General features: G+C 38.3%; 1 protein-coding gene across 3 annotated transcripts in view; it reads left to right on the top strand.

Annotated features, from left to right (window-relative positions):
- Positions 1 to 18,461, top strand: part of NCOA2 (nuclear receptor coactivator 2) — a 188,130-nt gene that overhangs the window by 138,531 nt on the left and 31,138 nt on the right. For all 3 annotated transcript variants that reach the window (XM_064388841.1, XM_064388832.1, XM_064388847.1), the window contains 6 exons: positions 2,160 to 2,337; positions 3,745 to 3,930; positions 4,782 to 4,883; positions 4,980 to 5,120; positions 8,393 to 8,540; positions 10,658 to 11,927. In XM_064388841.1, the coding sequence (XP_064244911.1) occupies positions 2,160 to 2,337; positions 3,745 to 3,930; positions 4,782 to 4,883; positions 4,980 to 5,120; positions 8,393 to 8,540; positions 10,658 to 11,927 (2,025 nt within the window). The remainder of the gene's footprint in view (positions 1 to 2,159; positions 2,338 to 3,744; positions 3,931 to 4,781; positions 4,884 to 4,979; positions 5,121 to 8,392; positions 8,541 to 10,657; positions 11,928 to 18,461) is intronic.

The raw sequence follows: 18,461 nt of genomic DNA, 5'->3' as shown, positions 1-18,461 counted from the left end.
GCTGCTTACCTGCAAGATTATTTTCTTAAGAGAATAGAAAGAAATGAGAGACTGAAATACAAAGCCCTTTGTTACTCTAAGCCCAGATGGCCACGTCTGTGATCAGCTCAAGAAACAGCTGTGAGGGAGCAGCACAGAGAGCACTTCTTTGCCAAACAAGTTGCCACTCTAGGAAACAGTAGGGAAAACTGAAGATTATTGTGGGATGCCAGTAACTCTCATAATCTCTTGCTTGCCATCTCCACCTTTGAAAATTTTCTCCGTAGGACTCCCGTAAACATCTGTGATAGCTTTGGTTTTGCAGCCCCCGTGAATTAATGTGTGGACAGCTGCCAAGCAGGATGGTTCAGCCAAACCCATATCCTTCTGCCAGCTCTAAATACTGTGGCTTCTATGGTTGGCCAGCTGGGGACTGATGTGGCTAGCATCTTTTTTTTCTTTAATGAATTTTCAGCCAACTCAGCTCTCTGGTCCAGCTCTTCATAGCTTTACACAGTACAGGTTGTTGTTGTGATGTAGGAAGTACTAAATCAAACAGGCCATGCTTACACTGGCTTCAGATGGTGGTGAAATGCAGCCTAAGACACTAATCCATAGCAGAGATGCTGATTATTATACTAGAAATTATTATGCTGAAAAATATACTAGAGCCTACTGTACTAATTGACTAGAGTAAATTTATTAACTAATTTGTAAATCTTTATTAATTAAAATACTACCCAGCAGGAAAATGTAATGAATGTTAAGAAAGTACATAGATGGAGCTCACAAAGAAAGTGAATCAAAAGGAGGAATCACAAATTATCAGAAACAAAAAGAAGGCAATGATAAAAAACAATGTCATAGATTAGAATTTGGCCAACAGGAGGAAAAAAAGACCTCTCGTTTATCTTATTTAGAGGCAGTCAGGGAAAGTGTACACTTAGACATTTCTTTATGGGTTTTATTATTTTGTGATTTTAAAATTGAACAAAGAAAGAGTTTGTCAGCCATGGGCTCAGCTGCTCTGTTTGCATTGTGCTTTCACTGACCCTCCCCTGGAGGAGAATCATTATCTAACTTACCTAACTTAGTTTGGGAAGAACCTCTGGAGCTTGTGTATTCCTACCTCCCACTGCAGTCTGGTCTGAGTAGAGCAGGTGGCCCAGATCTGAGTCCAGCCAAGGTGTGAATATCTCTGGAAGGTGGTTTTGAAGACTCTTCCCATATCTGACCACCTTAATGGTGGAATTTTTATTTTTCTTATATTTCCATGACATTTCCTGACTTGCAGGAAATGTCATGGAAATATAAGAAAAATATGTCTGTTACATCTCAACCTTCCCTTGTGTACCTGTAACCTAGAGCCTGGTTCTGTCTTCTCTTAAGCCTCCTGCTTGGGTGGCTGAAGGCAGAAATAAAATCCATCCTTAGCCTTCTCTTTTATTGTCTGGGTTTGCTAGCTCAGTAATGTGCAATATTTTAAACATCTCTGTAACCAGTGGACAGAACTGCCTGCTAAGACCAGCACATGAGTTGTACATTATTCAAGTTGGGTCAAATCAAAAGTGCCTTGTGCTTGCTGTGGCAGCTCCTTCTTGTTCAGTCTGTTTTGCAGTGAGCTGTGTTCATATTTAGTATGGATCCACTTGGTTTTGACCCACAATGAATTGTGGGTGGCCTGTTTTTCTAATTTATTTCTGTCCCTGGAGATACAATAACTAACAAACTTTCTAGTGATTTCCTGCCAATCCTTAGAGAGGTGAATAAATCAGGCAAAGCTGCAGAAGTCTGTGTAGATTGTTAATTGAATGCTTAGACAAAAAGCTTTGATGCTTTTAAGTTTAACTGTATCCCCCCCTTTATCTGCTCATATGACATAAAATTAGAGGGATGATATATTTCTGCCATCTGCAATTGTGCTTGGAGATTGTGGGTTTCATTATTTTGCAAGGTGTGTACCTTTCTGTGCTTCTGCTGTCATATAAGTAAGTTTAGATGCTCAATCTGAAATGTGTCCTTTGCTCTTACGAACAATAATGTAAGAACTGGGATGGATGAAGAAAAATTCAGTTATGTCTTCTGAATGGAGTATTTATTTTCTGTGTATTTTGTTAATCTGATTGTTTGCTATTGTGTTTTTCTCCCTCTCTCTGTTTTTTTTGTTTTTCCCCACTTAGGCCCTAGATGGGTTCTTCTTTGTCGTGAACCCAGAGGGTAATGTTGTGTTTGTTTCTGAGAATGTGACACAGTACCTGAGGTACAACCAAGAAGAGCTGATGAACACAAGCATATACAGCATCCTGCATGTAGGGGACCACAATGAATTTGTCAAAATCCTGCTGCCAAAATCTTTAGGTATATAACTTTTCCTGCTATTGTACCATTACTTATTTAACTTTGGTTTTGTAAGTCAGCATTTCAGTAACTTAAGTTAATGTCCTGACACTACTTACAGTTTCATCGTATACATTATTTATTTTTAATGTATATATAGACTATGAATGATTAATATTATTCTCAAAAGCATCCTCCACTCTTTTCAAATTTTTCTTTTTTAAAATTGCTCTTAGTAATTCATGTTAGCTGATATTTTTAATGGATCTCCAGAGTGAATCACTAAAAGACAGCATTAGCTATGTGAACTCTCTGTTAGTTCTCTGTCTAGGCTGCTTGTTCCAAAAATGGCCCAGGAAAGGAGAAATATAAAAGAAAAATCAGAAACCTCCTTATGTTAGAATTTTTATTTCAGTGTTCTTGTTCTCAACAATACTTCCTCTTAACTTTCAAAAACTGTTTTTTTAGTTGCAGCCATTTTTTGATTCATATTAATATTAGTTTTAATGTCATTGAGTTTTGGAGGAGATGAAAGAGAAAGTCAATACTGGGTTCCTCATTTACTCACAGCAGTTTAAAAAGTATTACTCAATTCACTTTAGCATTTTATTACTGTACTTATATACTCTGAAGAAGCAAAAATGTAAATGGCTAAAGTCAATATATTACTGCATTTATTGCATTTTATGACTGAAGAGGGCAAGCAAAGAGTATTTTAAATATGACCCTGCCATTTCCTAATGTGGTGTAACAGTGATTCGCTCTGACTGATGTCCAGTACCTATATTTGTGCATCTCAGGATTTTGTTTCTTTTTTTACTTGTCTTAAGCACTCTGTTAGGCTTTAGTTTTATCCATAGCTCCACCCAGGTCATTTCAGCCCTTCAGTCTTTCCCATTGTAGCTGTGACTCTGTGTTTCAATATATTCCCTATTGTATTGCTTCCTGTTTTTATAAGGGCATATTAGTTTCATTTCTTTCCCTTCCAATCTGGACAGAGATTTTTCTACAATGCAGCCATATCTTTTAATAGTACCTTTTAAGTTTACTGGAAAGATCCTACATACTGCCTTATTTTTTTCAGTCTCATAAATCAGCTTGATCTACCCAATAGGCTTTTGTTGTGCTGCATAACTTCTACATGCACCAATATTTAGACTTTTATTTTGCTTTTCTGCTATGTCATTTTAAGTCACTTGGAAAAAAACATAATAGCTGAACAAATTAGCAGTGCTCTTAAAATCTGTTAATTTTATAAATCACCTACTTATGTGCTGGTTTGGGCTTTAATATTTAAATTAAATTATTGTTGTTAAATGAGCTTGTTTCGCAACCAGTTTGTAAAACATCTTTATTAATTTCCTGTGGATAAGCAGCAGAAAAGCCTGGTACAGATTTGTCTCACTATCTGATCTTGCTTTTGCCCAGTGAATGGGGGATCTTGGTCTGGTGACACTCCTAGGCGTAATAGCCATACCTTCAATTGTCGGATGCTGGTAAAACCTCTGGCTGATTCTGAAGAAGGCCACGATAACCAGGAAGCACATCAGAAATATGAAACTATGCAGTGCTTTGCTGTTTCTCAACCAAATTCCTTCAAGGAGGACGGTGAAGGTAATGACCATTTCCAGTTTGTGTTAATGCACTTTCAGAGCAGTTGATAAAATGACCTCTTAAGTCCTGAAAATTGGAAAAATTCTTAGGATTTTGGTTTTTTTTTAATTTGACTTCAGAAATGTATTTTTGTCTTTGCTATGAGGGTATACGCTTGCATGCACCTATTCATTAAACCAGCTGAGAGAACTGAGAGAAATTCTGTTTACCTCAACAGAAGATACCCTAGTTTTATATTGCTGAAATTGTAAGAAAAATGTAGCTGACTAGGAAAAAGGTTTCAAAGGGCAATTTTTCGAATTCTTAGAATTTGAAGACAATCGTGGTTCACCATTTCCTTTACCATTTACTACTTCAGCAGGTAAATTTCCTCCGATTGTTTTGTAAGTATTCAGGTAAGTAAAAATGGTTATTGTGAAGGTGAGTTCTCAGGAACAGCAAGCATTTAAGGCAAGTTTAAGAAATTTGTCTTAGAAAGTACGAAGTGGTGAGTGTTGAATAAATGTGCTCTTTGTGTGTGTAGTATATTCTCTTTTATTGCTTGCTTCCTGAGTGGTTGAGCTACTACAGGTAGATTCATAAACATGTGCCAATACTTATGGATTGTGGTGGAGTCCTTGTTAATTTTTCTTCTGAAAGAAAACAAACCCACCTATCCTGTTTTATTTAATGTTTTAGGAAGTAGTGAAGATACAAACCCACTGAGTTTTGTCTATGTGTTTATTGGTGCAAAATCTATATTTTGGTCCAAATAGATTTAAGGAACTTTTAAAAAGTATTTCTGAAGTCTTTGTGCAAGGAAAAGCCTTTCCTTTCTGTAAAAATGAAATAAAGTAACATTTTTTTCTAAGATTTGCAGTCTTGCTTGATTTGTGTTGCAAGAAGAGCTCCAATGAAGGAAAGACCACTTCTTCCTTCGTCAGAGAGCTTTACTACACGCCAGGATCTTCAAGGTATTGTGAAATAAGAGTAGAAGCTTTAAATTTTATTTCCTATTCCTTGCTGGAGAAATTGCTATAACAAATACTTTCTAATGTATCTAATATCAGGGAAAATAACTTCATTGGACACAAGTACCATGCGAGCAGCTATGAAACCTGGCTGGGAGGATTTGGTGAGAAGATGCATTCAGAGGTTCCATTCACAGCACGAGGGAGAAATATCTTTTGCCAAGAGGCATCACCAGGAAGGTTAGGTTTCACACTTTTAGCACTTTATATATTTAACCTGTTTGCCATTTGTATCTCTTGGTTGTGCTCTCTTTCTTATGCTTTGATGGAACCAGCTACTGACAGTCCCCTTCTCAAGCTGTTTTACTTTGCACACTGATGGCTCTCTAGGGAGGTCTTCAGCTTTCTCACTGGTTGTTTTAGCCTTCTGGTTACAACTGTGCCATCCTGGAGTGTGTTTTAAATCTTCAAAATGTCAAAATTACTTTGGAAGGAAAGACCCTTGCATGTTGTCCAAATGTTCACTGACCATTATTCTTCAAAACCTCAACTCACACATTGCCATTCATTGCCTGTATTCCCTTTCTCTACAAAAATGGACTTTTGCTGTCACATTTCCTGTGAGAAACACTAAGTGCAAATTCCCAAAGCTGCACCTTTCATACTATTTGGAAACCTACATTGTTGTACTGTATCTAGCTGATAAGTGTTATAGGATATGCCACAAGCACTTCTACTCAGTCAAGATTATGGCAGGTCAGAAATAGGAAAGTACTGCACTTTGGAATGGTCCCCATGAGGTTTCTGTAGTAGTGACTGGGTGGGGATTCTTCATAAAACCTTTATACTTCTAATTCTAGTAACACAGACCCAAATTAATAAAAGCAAATAACTCTATCTAGTCCATGGGAAAGTAATTTCAAAACCAATTGGGAATAGCTGGAATGTTTCCAGTACAGAAGCATCATTCTTTGGGTTCATGTTTAAAGAACAGGGTTTACAGCTGGCTAGTAACAAGTATTTACCATGGTCATTAAGCAACAGACATGTCATCTTGGATACTAAATTGTAACTGGAATATCAAATTATTCCACCAAATACACACCAACATAAAAGAGCTTTGGTCATGAGGCATTAGTTAAATATTCTTTAATATGCTCTGCTTTCCTGAAATCTTCAGGTGGTGTTTTAGAAACAGAAATGCTGTGTTATTTTAGATAACAGTTTTTGGGGTATATACAGTAGAAGTGCTAAAAGTTCACAGCCTTTTGCTGTGATTTTAGACAGAGCTGAACAAGGCAGTATGCAATTAAAGTGACACCAGGGGTTTAGAGTTGCAGTTGCAGGTAAGGACCTATTTGTGCCAGAGATGATTTAGGGCTATATGTTATGGCATCCCAGCTCTTTATTTCAGTCTTCTTGAAGTTATTTCTGACCAAATTAGCAGCTACTACACGGGGATCCTAAGGTTTGAATGAGTCCTCTCTTAAGCTTTCTATGATGTGGTGAAAATAAAAGTGTTTTGGAATATACACTGTATCATTTGGCAGTTGCAGCTTAGGATCATCATGTAAATTGTAGAATTAATCTAAATGAGAAGGCTCTTTTCTTCTTGTCAAAGTGAAAAGAGTGAGTGGTAAGAGGAGGGAAAATCTCTGGAATTACTTTCCTACAAATGATGCTGCACTGAAGAGGAATAATGGCTGAAATATTTGCTTCCCTGCCCTGAAGAAAAACAAGTCATATCTTGGGCTGAAGCATCTTTGTGCTTGCAGTTTTCAGGTCATTGTGGTTTGACAATGGAAGCAAAGATAGTAGTGATCTCCTACATGTAATCCAGCATTACAGTGTGAAAAAAATGCAGCATTAGCCTGATAAACAATAAAAACATGCTTTAAAATTATCTCTCAGTGTAAAATGCAGAATGTATAGTAAGTTTTTATTGGCCACAGTCAGAAAAATAGCATTTCCTCAAGAGGAATATGGAAACATTCTTGTTTGCTTAAAGAATTACTTCGGAAAATGATTTAAGTAGAGATTTCACTTGTATCCTGTTGGCATTGAGTACTGGAATTTCCTGATGTGGTATATGCTAAAGTTAAGAGCTTTGGACCTTCTGGTGCCCAAAGGTTAAACTGAAACAATGACATACCTAACAGTGAAATTTTGTTTTGTATTGTTTCACTGTTGTAGGTTTTTGTTTTTCATTACATTTTTACTCTGAAAAACCCCTTCTGGTTGTTTAAATTGTGCTTCCTGTTTTCTCACTGCTTAGATAATACTTTGCAACCTTGCAGAACAATATATAACAGTGAGGGACAGGGAAGGAAAGCAATTGTAACCAGTCTTGCAAGGCTGAAAATGTGGTAGCTCTGTAGACCAGAAAAATAAAGGCCACACTTGGAAAACCATGTCATTTTATTACAACAGGAAGTATTAAAAGATTAGCAATGAAATGAAGATCACATGATACTATTAATTAAAAAATAATAAAATAAAAAAGAGAGAGAAAGAAACTTGCTGAAAAAGGTGTGTGAAAAAATAAGAAATTAAATGTATTTGTAGTTCTTCATTCCTATTTTTTCCCTAAATGATTATATGAAAATTTTTGAAGTATTTTACTTCTCTCATGTCTCCAATCCTAATGTGATTGCATTTGAATTAGAAATTGTAAGTTGGTTTCATTGATGGCAGAGAGTGAACAGTAGAATAAATGTTTAGGAGATTTGCTTTTCCATAACATGTTTTAATTTTTCATTAAAGAAGTATCAAAGGGATCTATGGAAGTTAAAAAACTGAATTTGTTGAAGTTCAGATTTATATTAAAAACTTAAAGGGCTGCAGAATGTGTACAGTGAAGTAAACCCCAAACCTGAAATGCAGTCAGCACTGAGAAGGTATAGCAGAGCTGATGTAGGTACTTTTATATGTAATTTTTTAAGCTATATATATTTTGTATTTGTTCTTTTAAAAGTAATAATTTCTCTTTCCTGTTCTCATTTCTAGTTGTTCTTAGGTAAGAGTTTATGCATTTTTTAAATTAAAGAAGTAGTGAGAGTAACTGTTGCAAGACAATTGAGGCAGGCAATAAGGAGGAGAATATACAGGCTAATGGAAACAGATGGTGTAAAAACTAAGGACATTTATATTAAATCATCATGATGTAATGGTGCAATGAAAAGTGTTTGAGGAACAAAAGGAATTAGACACATATTTGATGAAAAGTGAAATGGACTTCAAGAGCTTCCTGTCTGCTCCTGAAATACCTTCTATTTCATAGTATCTTCCTGTTATTGCTGTCGCTCCTTACAGATTTTCATTTGATCACCCTACAGCATGCGGGATCCTTTTTTTTGTACGCATCGCATCTATTTATTTTCAAAATGCTCTTTTTGTTTGTTCCGCTCAATTAGCACCGCATCTATGGGTGCTGAACATCAGATGTTGAGCAGCTGAGCTGCCTGCCCTGCAGTTTGTCATTAGCTCACCTGTGCTGTTGTGCTTGCCTGCAGTGCTGAGGCAGGGGCTGGCCTTCAGCCCTGTGTATCGCTTTTCCCTGTCGGACGGCACCATCGTCTCTGCCCAAACCAAGAGCAAGCTCATCCGTTCTCAGACGACCAGTGAACCTCAGCTTGTAATCTCCTTGCATATGCTTCACAGGTAATCCTGGCCACTTCCTTACATCCACACTCTGCCAAGAGTCATGCAAAGAACAAGGTTGCCAAAGCAAATAGATTGTTTAAGGCTGATAGATTTCAGTTGACCCAGAACTGATATCATGGAAACAAAGTGAGATTTTGAAATCAATGCTTGCAGCAGGAAAAGACTGTAAGATTGTTTCAGAATATAAAAATGGCATGCTGGATTTTCAATGCCATGTCCTTATTTTCAGTATTTTAATTTCCTGTATTTTGCATAGTAGATACAAGAAACTTTCCAACAGTAATTATATCCAGAAAACTTAGAATTCTTGTAGTTCACATTCTGTTATTGGTTCTGGTTCTTCTCAAAAGAAACATGTTATGATTACTAGAACTGCACTTTAGACAAAGTGTTACTTAATTCTTTGTTTCCCTTCATGCCTTGTCTTTTCTGGTGCTTGGCTTAGTTGCCCTCATATGTCCAATCCTAAGAAGTGTTGCTACTGTTAGTTTGGGTTTTTTTCCAAAAAGTACAGACAATAATAGGCTAAAGTCAAAGTTGAGTAATCACTGACATCAGAACTTCAACATACAATTTTTATGAAGTCGTTGCATGTCCTGGTGGTTTTGTATCAGATTTTGTTTCAGGCTTCATTCCCAATCCTCTGTATCATTTTTCTTGAAAGGAAGAAAACAGTACTAAACATAATTATAACTGAAACTATTTTATAGAAATTGTAGATTGAACTGACCAAAAGCCGTCTGCAATTTATTTTCTTTGGATTGCTGAATAAACCTGATATTTTATTAAGTGCCAAATCTTAAATTTTAAAAAGTAAACACTAATAATTTTGAAATGGTACTCATAAATTTTCTTGCACTTTTTTAGCAAAGTGCTGGTACTGCTGTATTTGTAATAAGATTTTTAAAATACCCCTTTTTTATAGTTAATGTTTTTCACCTTTGCCTTTATACCTAAGGTAACTAGTACAGAATAAGAAGATTCACTACTCTATATTCTTCAATTATTTCACTACTCACACTTCAGCAAAACTGAAGGTTTATCTGCGCTTGCTTATACTGTGCAAATAGGAATGGTTTTTGTCTCATGGAGAATGCATATTAGGAATGTTCCATTTGTATTTGGTTTTGGAATTCCAGAGTTGATTAGATTTTTTTTGTCAGAATCTCATTTTTTTTCCTTCCTAACCTACTTGACTCTGTCTGTTTTGTAGCTTTTAGCATTTGGGAATATATCTGGTTTTCCTAATTTAAGTTTTAGCACAGAGTAAAAAGTGTATTATATCCTCCCATAAACTAATTAAAATCCACTGAGGAAAAGAAAAGTGACCTTCAGGTGCTCTCACAAGAGCTTTTTCTCTGTGTGTGTGTGTGTGAGTGTCTCTGTTCTCTTTCTGTCTTGCGGCTTACATCTCTAAAATATGAATTTCAGCTCCTGTGTGTGTGGTTAGTTGTTTTTCTTCTCCCCTTTTCCTAAATGCCTGTGCAGGACTGGATTGCTAACAGACTGTTCTCATTCTGAACAAGTATCCAGTAGTTCCCTTGGCTCACAGGCTGTTTTGGAGCAGTATTGAAATATTCTGGCAGTGTAAAAATGTGACTTTTTCAACTTTCTTTTCACTATGAACTTGGTGGGCAAATAGCCCACTCCAGCCTTGTGGTGGGGCTAACTTAGAGAAATTCAAAACTCCAGCAAACAGCTGTCCGCAGCTGTCTTGTAAAACATGTATTTGTTGGGTCATATGTTTCAGATGAGATTTCTTTCAGTTCTAGAAGTTAGCTCTTGCCAAATTGTGGAGGAGAGATACATTAAAGGGAGTGTGAAATTGTAACCTATCAGCATTTCTAATGACTGTCATTTAAATGAGGTTTAATTTTGTTTTTTCCTCTCTTTCACTGTTTTCTAATGAGGTACTGAAAAACCATACTGTTAATGTTCAGCCATGTTGAGAGTTGCATATCACTTTTGTCAAATTGTTGATTTGTTTTTGATTGTAGGGGTTTTGTGTTATTTTAAAGTGAGGTTTGGGGTTTTGTTTCTTTTTCCGTAATGTAATTGCAAGTTGGCCACTGTCATTTAGCTAACAGGCTGTTTTTCTTCCTCTTGCCACATAGAGAGCAGAATGTCTGTGGAATGAATCAGGATTTGACTGGACAAGGAATGGGGAAGATATTGAACCCAATTAGTTCCAGCAGCCCTGCCCATCAGGCCATGTGCAGTGGGAACCCAGGTCAGGATATGACCATCAGTAGCAATATAAATTTTGCCATAAATGGCCCAAAGGAGCAAGTGGGCATGCCAGCAGGCAGGTTTGGTGGTTCAGGGGGAATGAACCATGTGTCAAGCATACAAGCATCCACTCCTCAGGGTAGTAACTATGCACTAAAAATGAATAGCCCCTCTCAAAGCAGCCCCGGCATGAACCCAGGGCAGCCAAACTCTATGCTTTCCCCAAGGCATCGCGTGAGCCCTGGAGTGGCAGGAAGTCCTCGCATCCCACCCAGTCAGTTCTCCCCTGCAGGAAGCTTACATTCACCTGTGGGAGTCTGCAGCAGCACAGGAAATAGCCATAACTACACCAACAGTTCCCTGAACGCACTTCAGGCCCTCAGCGAGGGCCACGGCGTTTCTCTAGGATCGTCGTTGGCTTCACCTGACCTAAAAATGGGAAATTTACAAAATTCCCCTGTGAATATGAATCCTCCCCAGCTAAGCAAGATGGGAAGCCTGGACTCTAAAGACTGCTTTGGAATATATGGGGAGCAATCAGAAGGTACAACTGGACAAGCAGAGAGCAGCTGCCATTCAGGAGAACAGAAAGACAACAACGATAGCAACATGCCACCGGTTGTCAGTGGCGAGAGACCTGATGGACAGAATAAACTGCACGACGGAAAAAGCCAGACAAAGCTCTTACAATTGCTGACCACCAAATCAGATCAGATGGAGCCTTCACCTTTGTCCAGTACCATGGGAGACATTAGCAAGGACTCCACGGGAGGGTTGCCTGGGTCTGGTTCAGCACACGGAACCTCGCTCAAGGAGAAGCATAAAATTTTGCACAGACTATTGCAGGACAGTAGTTCTCCTGTAGATTTGGCCAAGCTCACAGCAGAGGCCACAGGCAAAGAACTGAACCAGGAGTCCAGTAGCACAGCTCCTGGTTCAGAGGTGACTGTTAAACAGGAGCCAGCGAGTCCTAAGAAGAATAATAATGCACTACTTCGCTACTTGCTAGATAAAGATGATACTAAAGATATTGGTTTACCAGACATACCCCCAAAACTGGAGCGGTTGGACAGTAAGACAGACCCTTCCGGTAGCACAAAGTTAATAGCTATGAGGACGGAAAAAGAAGAGATAAGCTTTGAGCCTAATGAACAGGTAAGCTAATTTTTGCATTATGTGTGAATGACTTGTTCCAGGCCTGCATTCCTGCCATCTGACTTCCACTAAGAGTAGCATGTTGGCACTTCAGGAGGCTATTACCTGTCTTTTGAAATCCAGTCTTCACTCAGTTTCCCAGCCAGTGTTACTAGGTTGTGATGATCGCACTGTGTAAAAGCACAGGCTCTGCCTGGGAGGAGATGGGTAATGCAGGGTGCCTTTCCCAGATGGTAGTCAGGCAAAGAGAAAATACTCATGACTCTTGGTTAGTGCTACCTAATTGACAGCTTTTCCCACAGGCTGAGGTTGAACTGCTGTTGTGCTTGCTAAATGGGTCCTTGACCTAGCCCAGCATAGCAGCTACACTCCTCCCATGGAAAACAGGTTCATGCAGAAGAACAGGAGTTGTTTGAAAGGACTGATAACAACTTTGCATTACTGGTCTTCATGCTATGCTTGACCTGCAAATTAAAATGAAAGCAAATAGACTTTTGTGCCAGTTTGGAGGATTTGATGGGGGTTTCTTGTTGTCTTAAAAATTCTTTATATTCAGCCTCAAGTCTCTGTGAAAGATTAATTGTTCAGTACAGTGATCATGTCTCCTCGTGCAAGGTTATCTGCATTGAATTTTGCATTCAGAATTTCTTTGCTTTCTGTGCAAGATCACTTGTTGCTGTGCTGCCCAACACAATAATAAATGGTGTATTGTTGGGACCTATGCTAAGAAGTGTTATGTCACACTGGCTTTCATGCAAAATTCACTTTCCAAAAGCAGCAGGTCTGCATCACCCAGAATGCTCCAGTTTTCAGAGCTTTGCAAGAAAAAGGGACACAGTGAAAGCAATCTACTACTTCAGTATTACTGCTTATATTATTTATAAAATGGGTAATTACAATATCAATTTTAGTATAAAGCATTTTCTGGGAAGGTTATAACTAGCTGGAGTTAATGATCCTTAGATTTGTCCTACACTATCAAATCTCCCAGCTGGTCATTAATCCCTAGGCAGCCCTGTGTGTGAAGCCTTAGTTTGTAAATCATGATCAGATCATATACAATGCAAATGTTCATGTGTCTCATTCACAGCCATATCCTTAATTTAAAAAATTTTGTATATTTTCTAATGTGTAGAGTAGCTTTGAGCTTGTTTATTTTTTTTAACCCATTGTATCTTTTTATTATGTGTGCATAAAGACATTCTTGTTTATATTTTCTATATTGTATTGTGAGGCTGAGGAGGGATAGAGGACGTTTTCTTAACCCTAAGACACAACTTTGGATTCTTTTTTTTTTTTTATTTTATTTGCCGTTTTGGCAGTCTGTAACTAGTAGACAGTTCTTTCAACAGTGGTTATAACCACAAAACATAGAGGCCAAACGTGCCTCTCCAGTGTAGATGCAGCATTGTTAAAATCTCAGTTATCCAGGCAACTCCTAAGGTTACTTTGCTGCTTTTGACAAGTACTGCTACTATGTAGGAGCAATTATGGTTTTTCAATCCTTCCCAAACTTTAGGGGAAACCAAGCCAAATTGTACTAATTTCTCCTCACTAAAATTTGCACCGATTTATCCTCAAGCCTGGGTGTTAGTTTAGTTTTCAATAGAAGCCTGTATTTTTTAGTGTCTGTAGAGATAGGCTTTAGATTCTCTTTGAGAACTGATGGTTCATTAGGCTAGAAAAATACAGATATCAAGAAATTCACAGCTAAACTAGCAAGACTGTTGCATTTTTAAAATGTCTGATAGATTTCAGTTCCTAGTTCAGATCCTGTGCATTGAAGTCGGTACTAAATTGAAAGCAGAGCTCTTCAGTCCTCCAAAATTAGGTACTCAACAAGAATGTAAAATTTGGTAATCACAAAAAAATGTATGCCCTTCATCCATAGATCAAAATCATGGCCTTCAGATGATTTGTTCCCCTAGAATTAAATTTCTAAAATAATTAAAATTTTCTCTTTTGTGATCTCTGTGGAGTACACAAGAAACAGTTTAGCTTATGAACCAATTCTCAGAGAGCAGGTTCTGTCCTCTCTAGAACTTTGTTGTCTAGTCCAAGGTAGTCCTACAAACTCCTTTTATTGCTGATGGAAACACAGAAAAATACTCCAGGATTTACTTTTTTTTATCTTACCCCAGTGTGTGTCTAAAACAGATGAGGTAAGCTGTTCTTTACTGGTATTCCCATTGACAAGTGGTAGCACAGGTGAACAGTTTAAACTTGCTGCTTTACTTTTTCATAGGCAACTTGTGTCTCACCCTAAATGTAAACATGAGACTTAACTATAAAACCAGCTTTCAAGAAAGAGGCTTCAGTGTCTACAAGCACTGCCAGCCTCAAGCGGTTGAAAGTCAGTCTCCTGAATGATGAACTTCGTAAAGTGAATGGTCTATTCATTTTTTATTTTTAGGTTTTATGTTTCTGAGGCTGGGGAGGGATTTGAGGGGGTTGAAGTGCGGGCTGTGGATGTATTGCCTTCTCTTAAAATTTGAAGACAGACTTTGTCTCCCAGGAGAGAAAGAACTGGAGGTACAGAAAGGTCCAGGAGTTGGGTTTGTTGAGAAAACCACAAAGCAGTGCAGGAGTCATAATAAAGTGGTAGGGGCTTCCTCAGCTCCAAGGTATGGAGCAGCCAGTCTTGTCACTGTGATGGAAGACTGCTGGATAATGACAGAAAGGCTTTTGTTGTTCCTCTTGGTTTTAAACTTTAGCTTTAAAACTCACTTAAAATGCAGTGAAACCTGGAGCTGAATAAACAGAAGTCCAGCATGGAGCAAGAGAGGAAATGGTGGGGAATATAGAATAATGTAAGTGTTTAACTGTCTGAAGGCCAGGCCTTTAAACAAATAACCACTTTGCCCCAATTATAAAATCACTAAAAATATTTAGCATCAAAACTCTTCAGCTTTGGAAGATGGTCTCCCACAGGAAGTGCTCATTGCCTAAATTTAGATCAAAGCTGGAACTATTTAGTACAAGACTAGAACACAGATTCTTGAGCTAAATTCTTCCATCCTCCTGCATCCTTCCCCCTCCTTTTTCCTCCCATATGTAAAAATTAGCCATGTGCTTGTGTTACCTATTTTGCAGGTTTATTTAAAACTTCTCCTCCCTGAGGAATGTTGTATTTTTAAGTAATTAGTCACTGGAGTGTGCAGTTTCTCTGGAAACTGCAGCAGAGCAGCAGTGGGATGGCCTCTACAAGGGAGATCAGTGTGTTGGGAGGCAACAGAGCCATTGCATTTTTTCCTTTTACTTTTGGTGTGACTTTCTGTGCAGGAAATGCTTTGAAGTACACCACTGTACTAAAAATAGCAGTCTTCTAGGTAGTGTGCTCAAACATACTCTTCTGCAGAGAGCAGCAACTGACAGGAAGCCTTTCTCAAATGGCAGAGAATATTTCCAGCCCTGCCGAACCTTTTTCCCTTCCTTGGTGGGATGATGGTTATCAGGCTTTATTAGGCTGATTGCTGTTCCAGTTACGGCAGCTGTAAGGGAGGGGGGATGAAAGAGGGACCTGCTGGGGACGCTCAGCAGGGCTTTTCCTCCAGCACCCACCATAGTAGGGCTGTTGCTGTCAAGCACCACAAGTTCTCATATGGCTCACCACTGTTAGAAAGGGAAGAGAGTGTCCCTCAGCAGTAAACCTGCCTTCTCCTGCTCTCCCTGACTGTCCACTGCCAGGAGCAGTCCCTGCAGTGATCAGCAGGTGGTCAGATGTGGCAAGGACTGGCTGACAGCTTGGGAGGGGTAGGAGAGTGAAAGTACAGGGGAACATTAGAGAAACATCATGAACAATGTTAGATATGGCCTTGCTAAAGTAGCTTGTTCTCTTGAGAAATCACCTGGGGGAGCGTGGAATGAAATCCTAATCTCCACAAGTGTACTCTCCTCTTTTTTGTTCAGTAGACCATAAAGACAGCCTGTTTGACAGGGACTTTGCAGTGCAACAGTCTGCACAAATGCTGTTCCAGAAATCATCTCAAGTATGTACATTTTTGTCCTAAAACTCAGAAACTGCTCTGGTTTCCTCACATACTTTATCAACTCTGCTGTATTCATGCTTTATGTGGAAACCAGTATCTTCCCAATACTAGCATATTTTCTCTACACATGCCACTCATCTTTAAAAAACCTATTTCTTGTTTAATAGTCCAGAATCCATTAAGTTCATGAGGAACATTTGTTTCTTCTTGAAATTCTATCAAAACCTTAGAATGGGGATTCTATTTTCTGAATGTCTTTCAATAAGAGTTCTGCTTTCAAATGTTAGTCATAGAATAGCTTGATAATTTAATATGATTTCTAGCCAATTTTATGTTTATTGCAGTTACCAGGGAGAAAAATACTGTATTAGTTCCACTTCTAATTTCCTTTTCCCTTCTTTTCATAATCCTTTAATTTATTGCCAGTTTGGAGCAGGGATTTGGTTTCATTTGCCTCTTATGGTCAAATGTTTTGCCCGTACTTCTGAGGTAGAAGATGAGCTAAACTTCAAATTTATGCAAATCTGGTGTAGTTTCGAGTTGTGTCCCCACCAAAAGACATCCTGTTGTAAGTCCTCAGAATACAGGGTCACAGTGCAAGCCATGGGCAATGCCCATGGCAGGAAGGAGATTTCCGGAGCCTTGAGTATCTTATCCAGTCCTTCACAATCCATGGAAGCAAGGCTTTGAAACAGCAACTTTTGTAAACCAAACTTCATGTTGAGGTGCAGCTGCCTTTCACTACAGCTGAAAAAATTCTGTAAGCTCTTAAGTTTAATCTGTATTTCTCTATATGACAGTATAAAGTAAGAACTTTTTTCAAATGCAAAAATATCCCTGAAAATTATTTGTCCTACACTTTCTGGCACTTAGTGCCCAAGTTTTACAGAGATTGTCATAATTGCATTACTTAGACATAGTGAAAATACCCACACAAGAACTTCCTTGTGATGCTTACCACTTTATCAGGTGCTTTTTTTCTTTTTTTTTTTTTAATTCCTGACAAATAATTGTTTCACAGGGAGCTTAGGGTGTGCCTTCTATTTACATAAATTCAATTTAGGCCATTAACAAAATAAATATAGTTTATAAATAAAAGAAAAATCCCCCAAATCTAACCAAGTAAATATTTTAATGCTAGTTTCTGCACATATGGTGCCATTTGAGGGTGAGTCTGGAAAGACTTAGGCTAACGTCATAGGTTGGTGTTAATTCCAAATCTCTTGGAGTTTTGTAGCAGTTGAGAACTCTTATAAAAATATAAAGATGAAATATTTAATACTGATTATTAAGCAAAAAAAGGGAGAAGGTTATGTGTTTGGGTTGTTGTAATACATCTGTTATATTTGCCCTTTCTTTGCCACTGCTGAGAGGAATTAGAAACATCTTAGGGAGTGCAGTTTTCTGACACATTTGGATCAATATGTTCCTCATTGGTGTTTTTTTAGGTTTGGTTTTGAGGTTGTTTTTATATATATATATATATATATCTAGTGTTTGAACAAAGAATTGCAGTAGCCAGAATGCTAAAAGAAAAGATGACACAAAATCCCACATAAAATCAACCAAACCCCCCCCCAGCAACATATAAAACTTCCCTTTGCTGTTGTCTCAGATACATGTAATGAAGGCCATATGTCTTAATTCCCCCAAAGAGTACTGAATCATCCTTCTATAATTTATGATGCTTTATATCAGTCTCTTCTCCTGGCTCTTGCGGTCTTCTTGTAGCAGATCTCCCATCGCTCAAACTGCAGCTCCTATAAACATCACTCATGGCTGTCTCTTGGAGCGCCTTTTTGAATCTGCTTATCACCTGTCCCTGCAGTGATTTAGGCTTCATATAATCACTTTTGATTCCTCCTGGCTCAGCCTTTCCTACTGATGTGCTGGGTCCACGCAGCTGCTTGTAATTGCCTGGAAAGCAGTGAGACATCAGAGGGATTTGTCAAGAACAGGTAATCTTGGGCCAGCCAACCTGTTTCCTTCAGGAAGAGGGTGGCAGAATTGTTGGCATAAGAGAAATAGTGTGTCAAGATGTTTTGAGTAAGGCCCTTTTCCTTATGGCAGGGTAGAGTTGCATGGTCAAGATTAGACTGCTGTGAGTGGTGAGGAAGCTGTTTGGAAATCCCTCCACACACAGTGGTTGTTGAAGGATTCGCTGTCAACATGGAGATGCTGCAGGACTCGTGCAGCATCTAGAGCTGCTCAGTGTTTTAGTTAACCTAAATGGCCTGATGTGACAGTAGAGCTGAGTGTGGCACTTGAATGTCTGCAAACACCCTGGAGGACACAATTCAGATTCAGCTGCAACAAAGAGATAAAGACAAAATATTAGAACATTCAGGGTGAATAAACGCTATTTATTATCAGTACTCAAGAATATTGTCTCAGATTTTGTTTTTAAATATGAGGGGAGAAGTGACTAAATAGGAGTTTTTCAGAGCTTTTCTAGGGATCATAGTGATGACACAATGAGTGAGAGTCAGTAAATGTCATGTAATTAAAAGAGTCACATGCTTTTCTGGTATATGCCATGAAAGCA

Source organism: Passer domesticus, chromosome 1 (genome assembly GCF_036417665.1).
Source record: "Passer domesticus isolate bPasDom1 chromosome 1, bPasDom1.hap1, whole genome shotgun sequence".
NCBI lineage: Eukaryota > Metazoa > Chordata > Aves > Passeriformes > Passeridae > Passer > Passer domesticus.
Note: the sequence above shows the minus strand (reverse complement) of the source record. Positions and strands in the feature narration are given on the sequence as shown.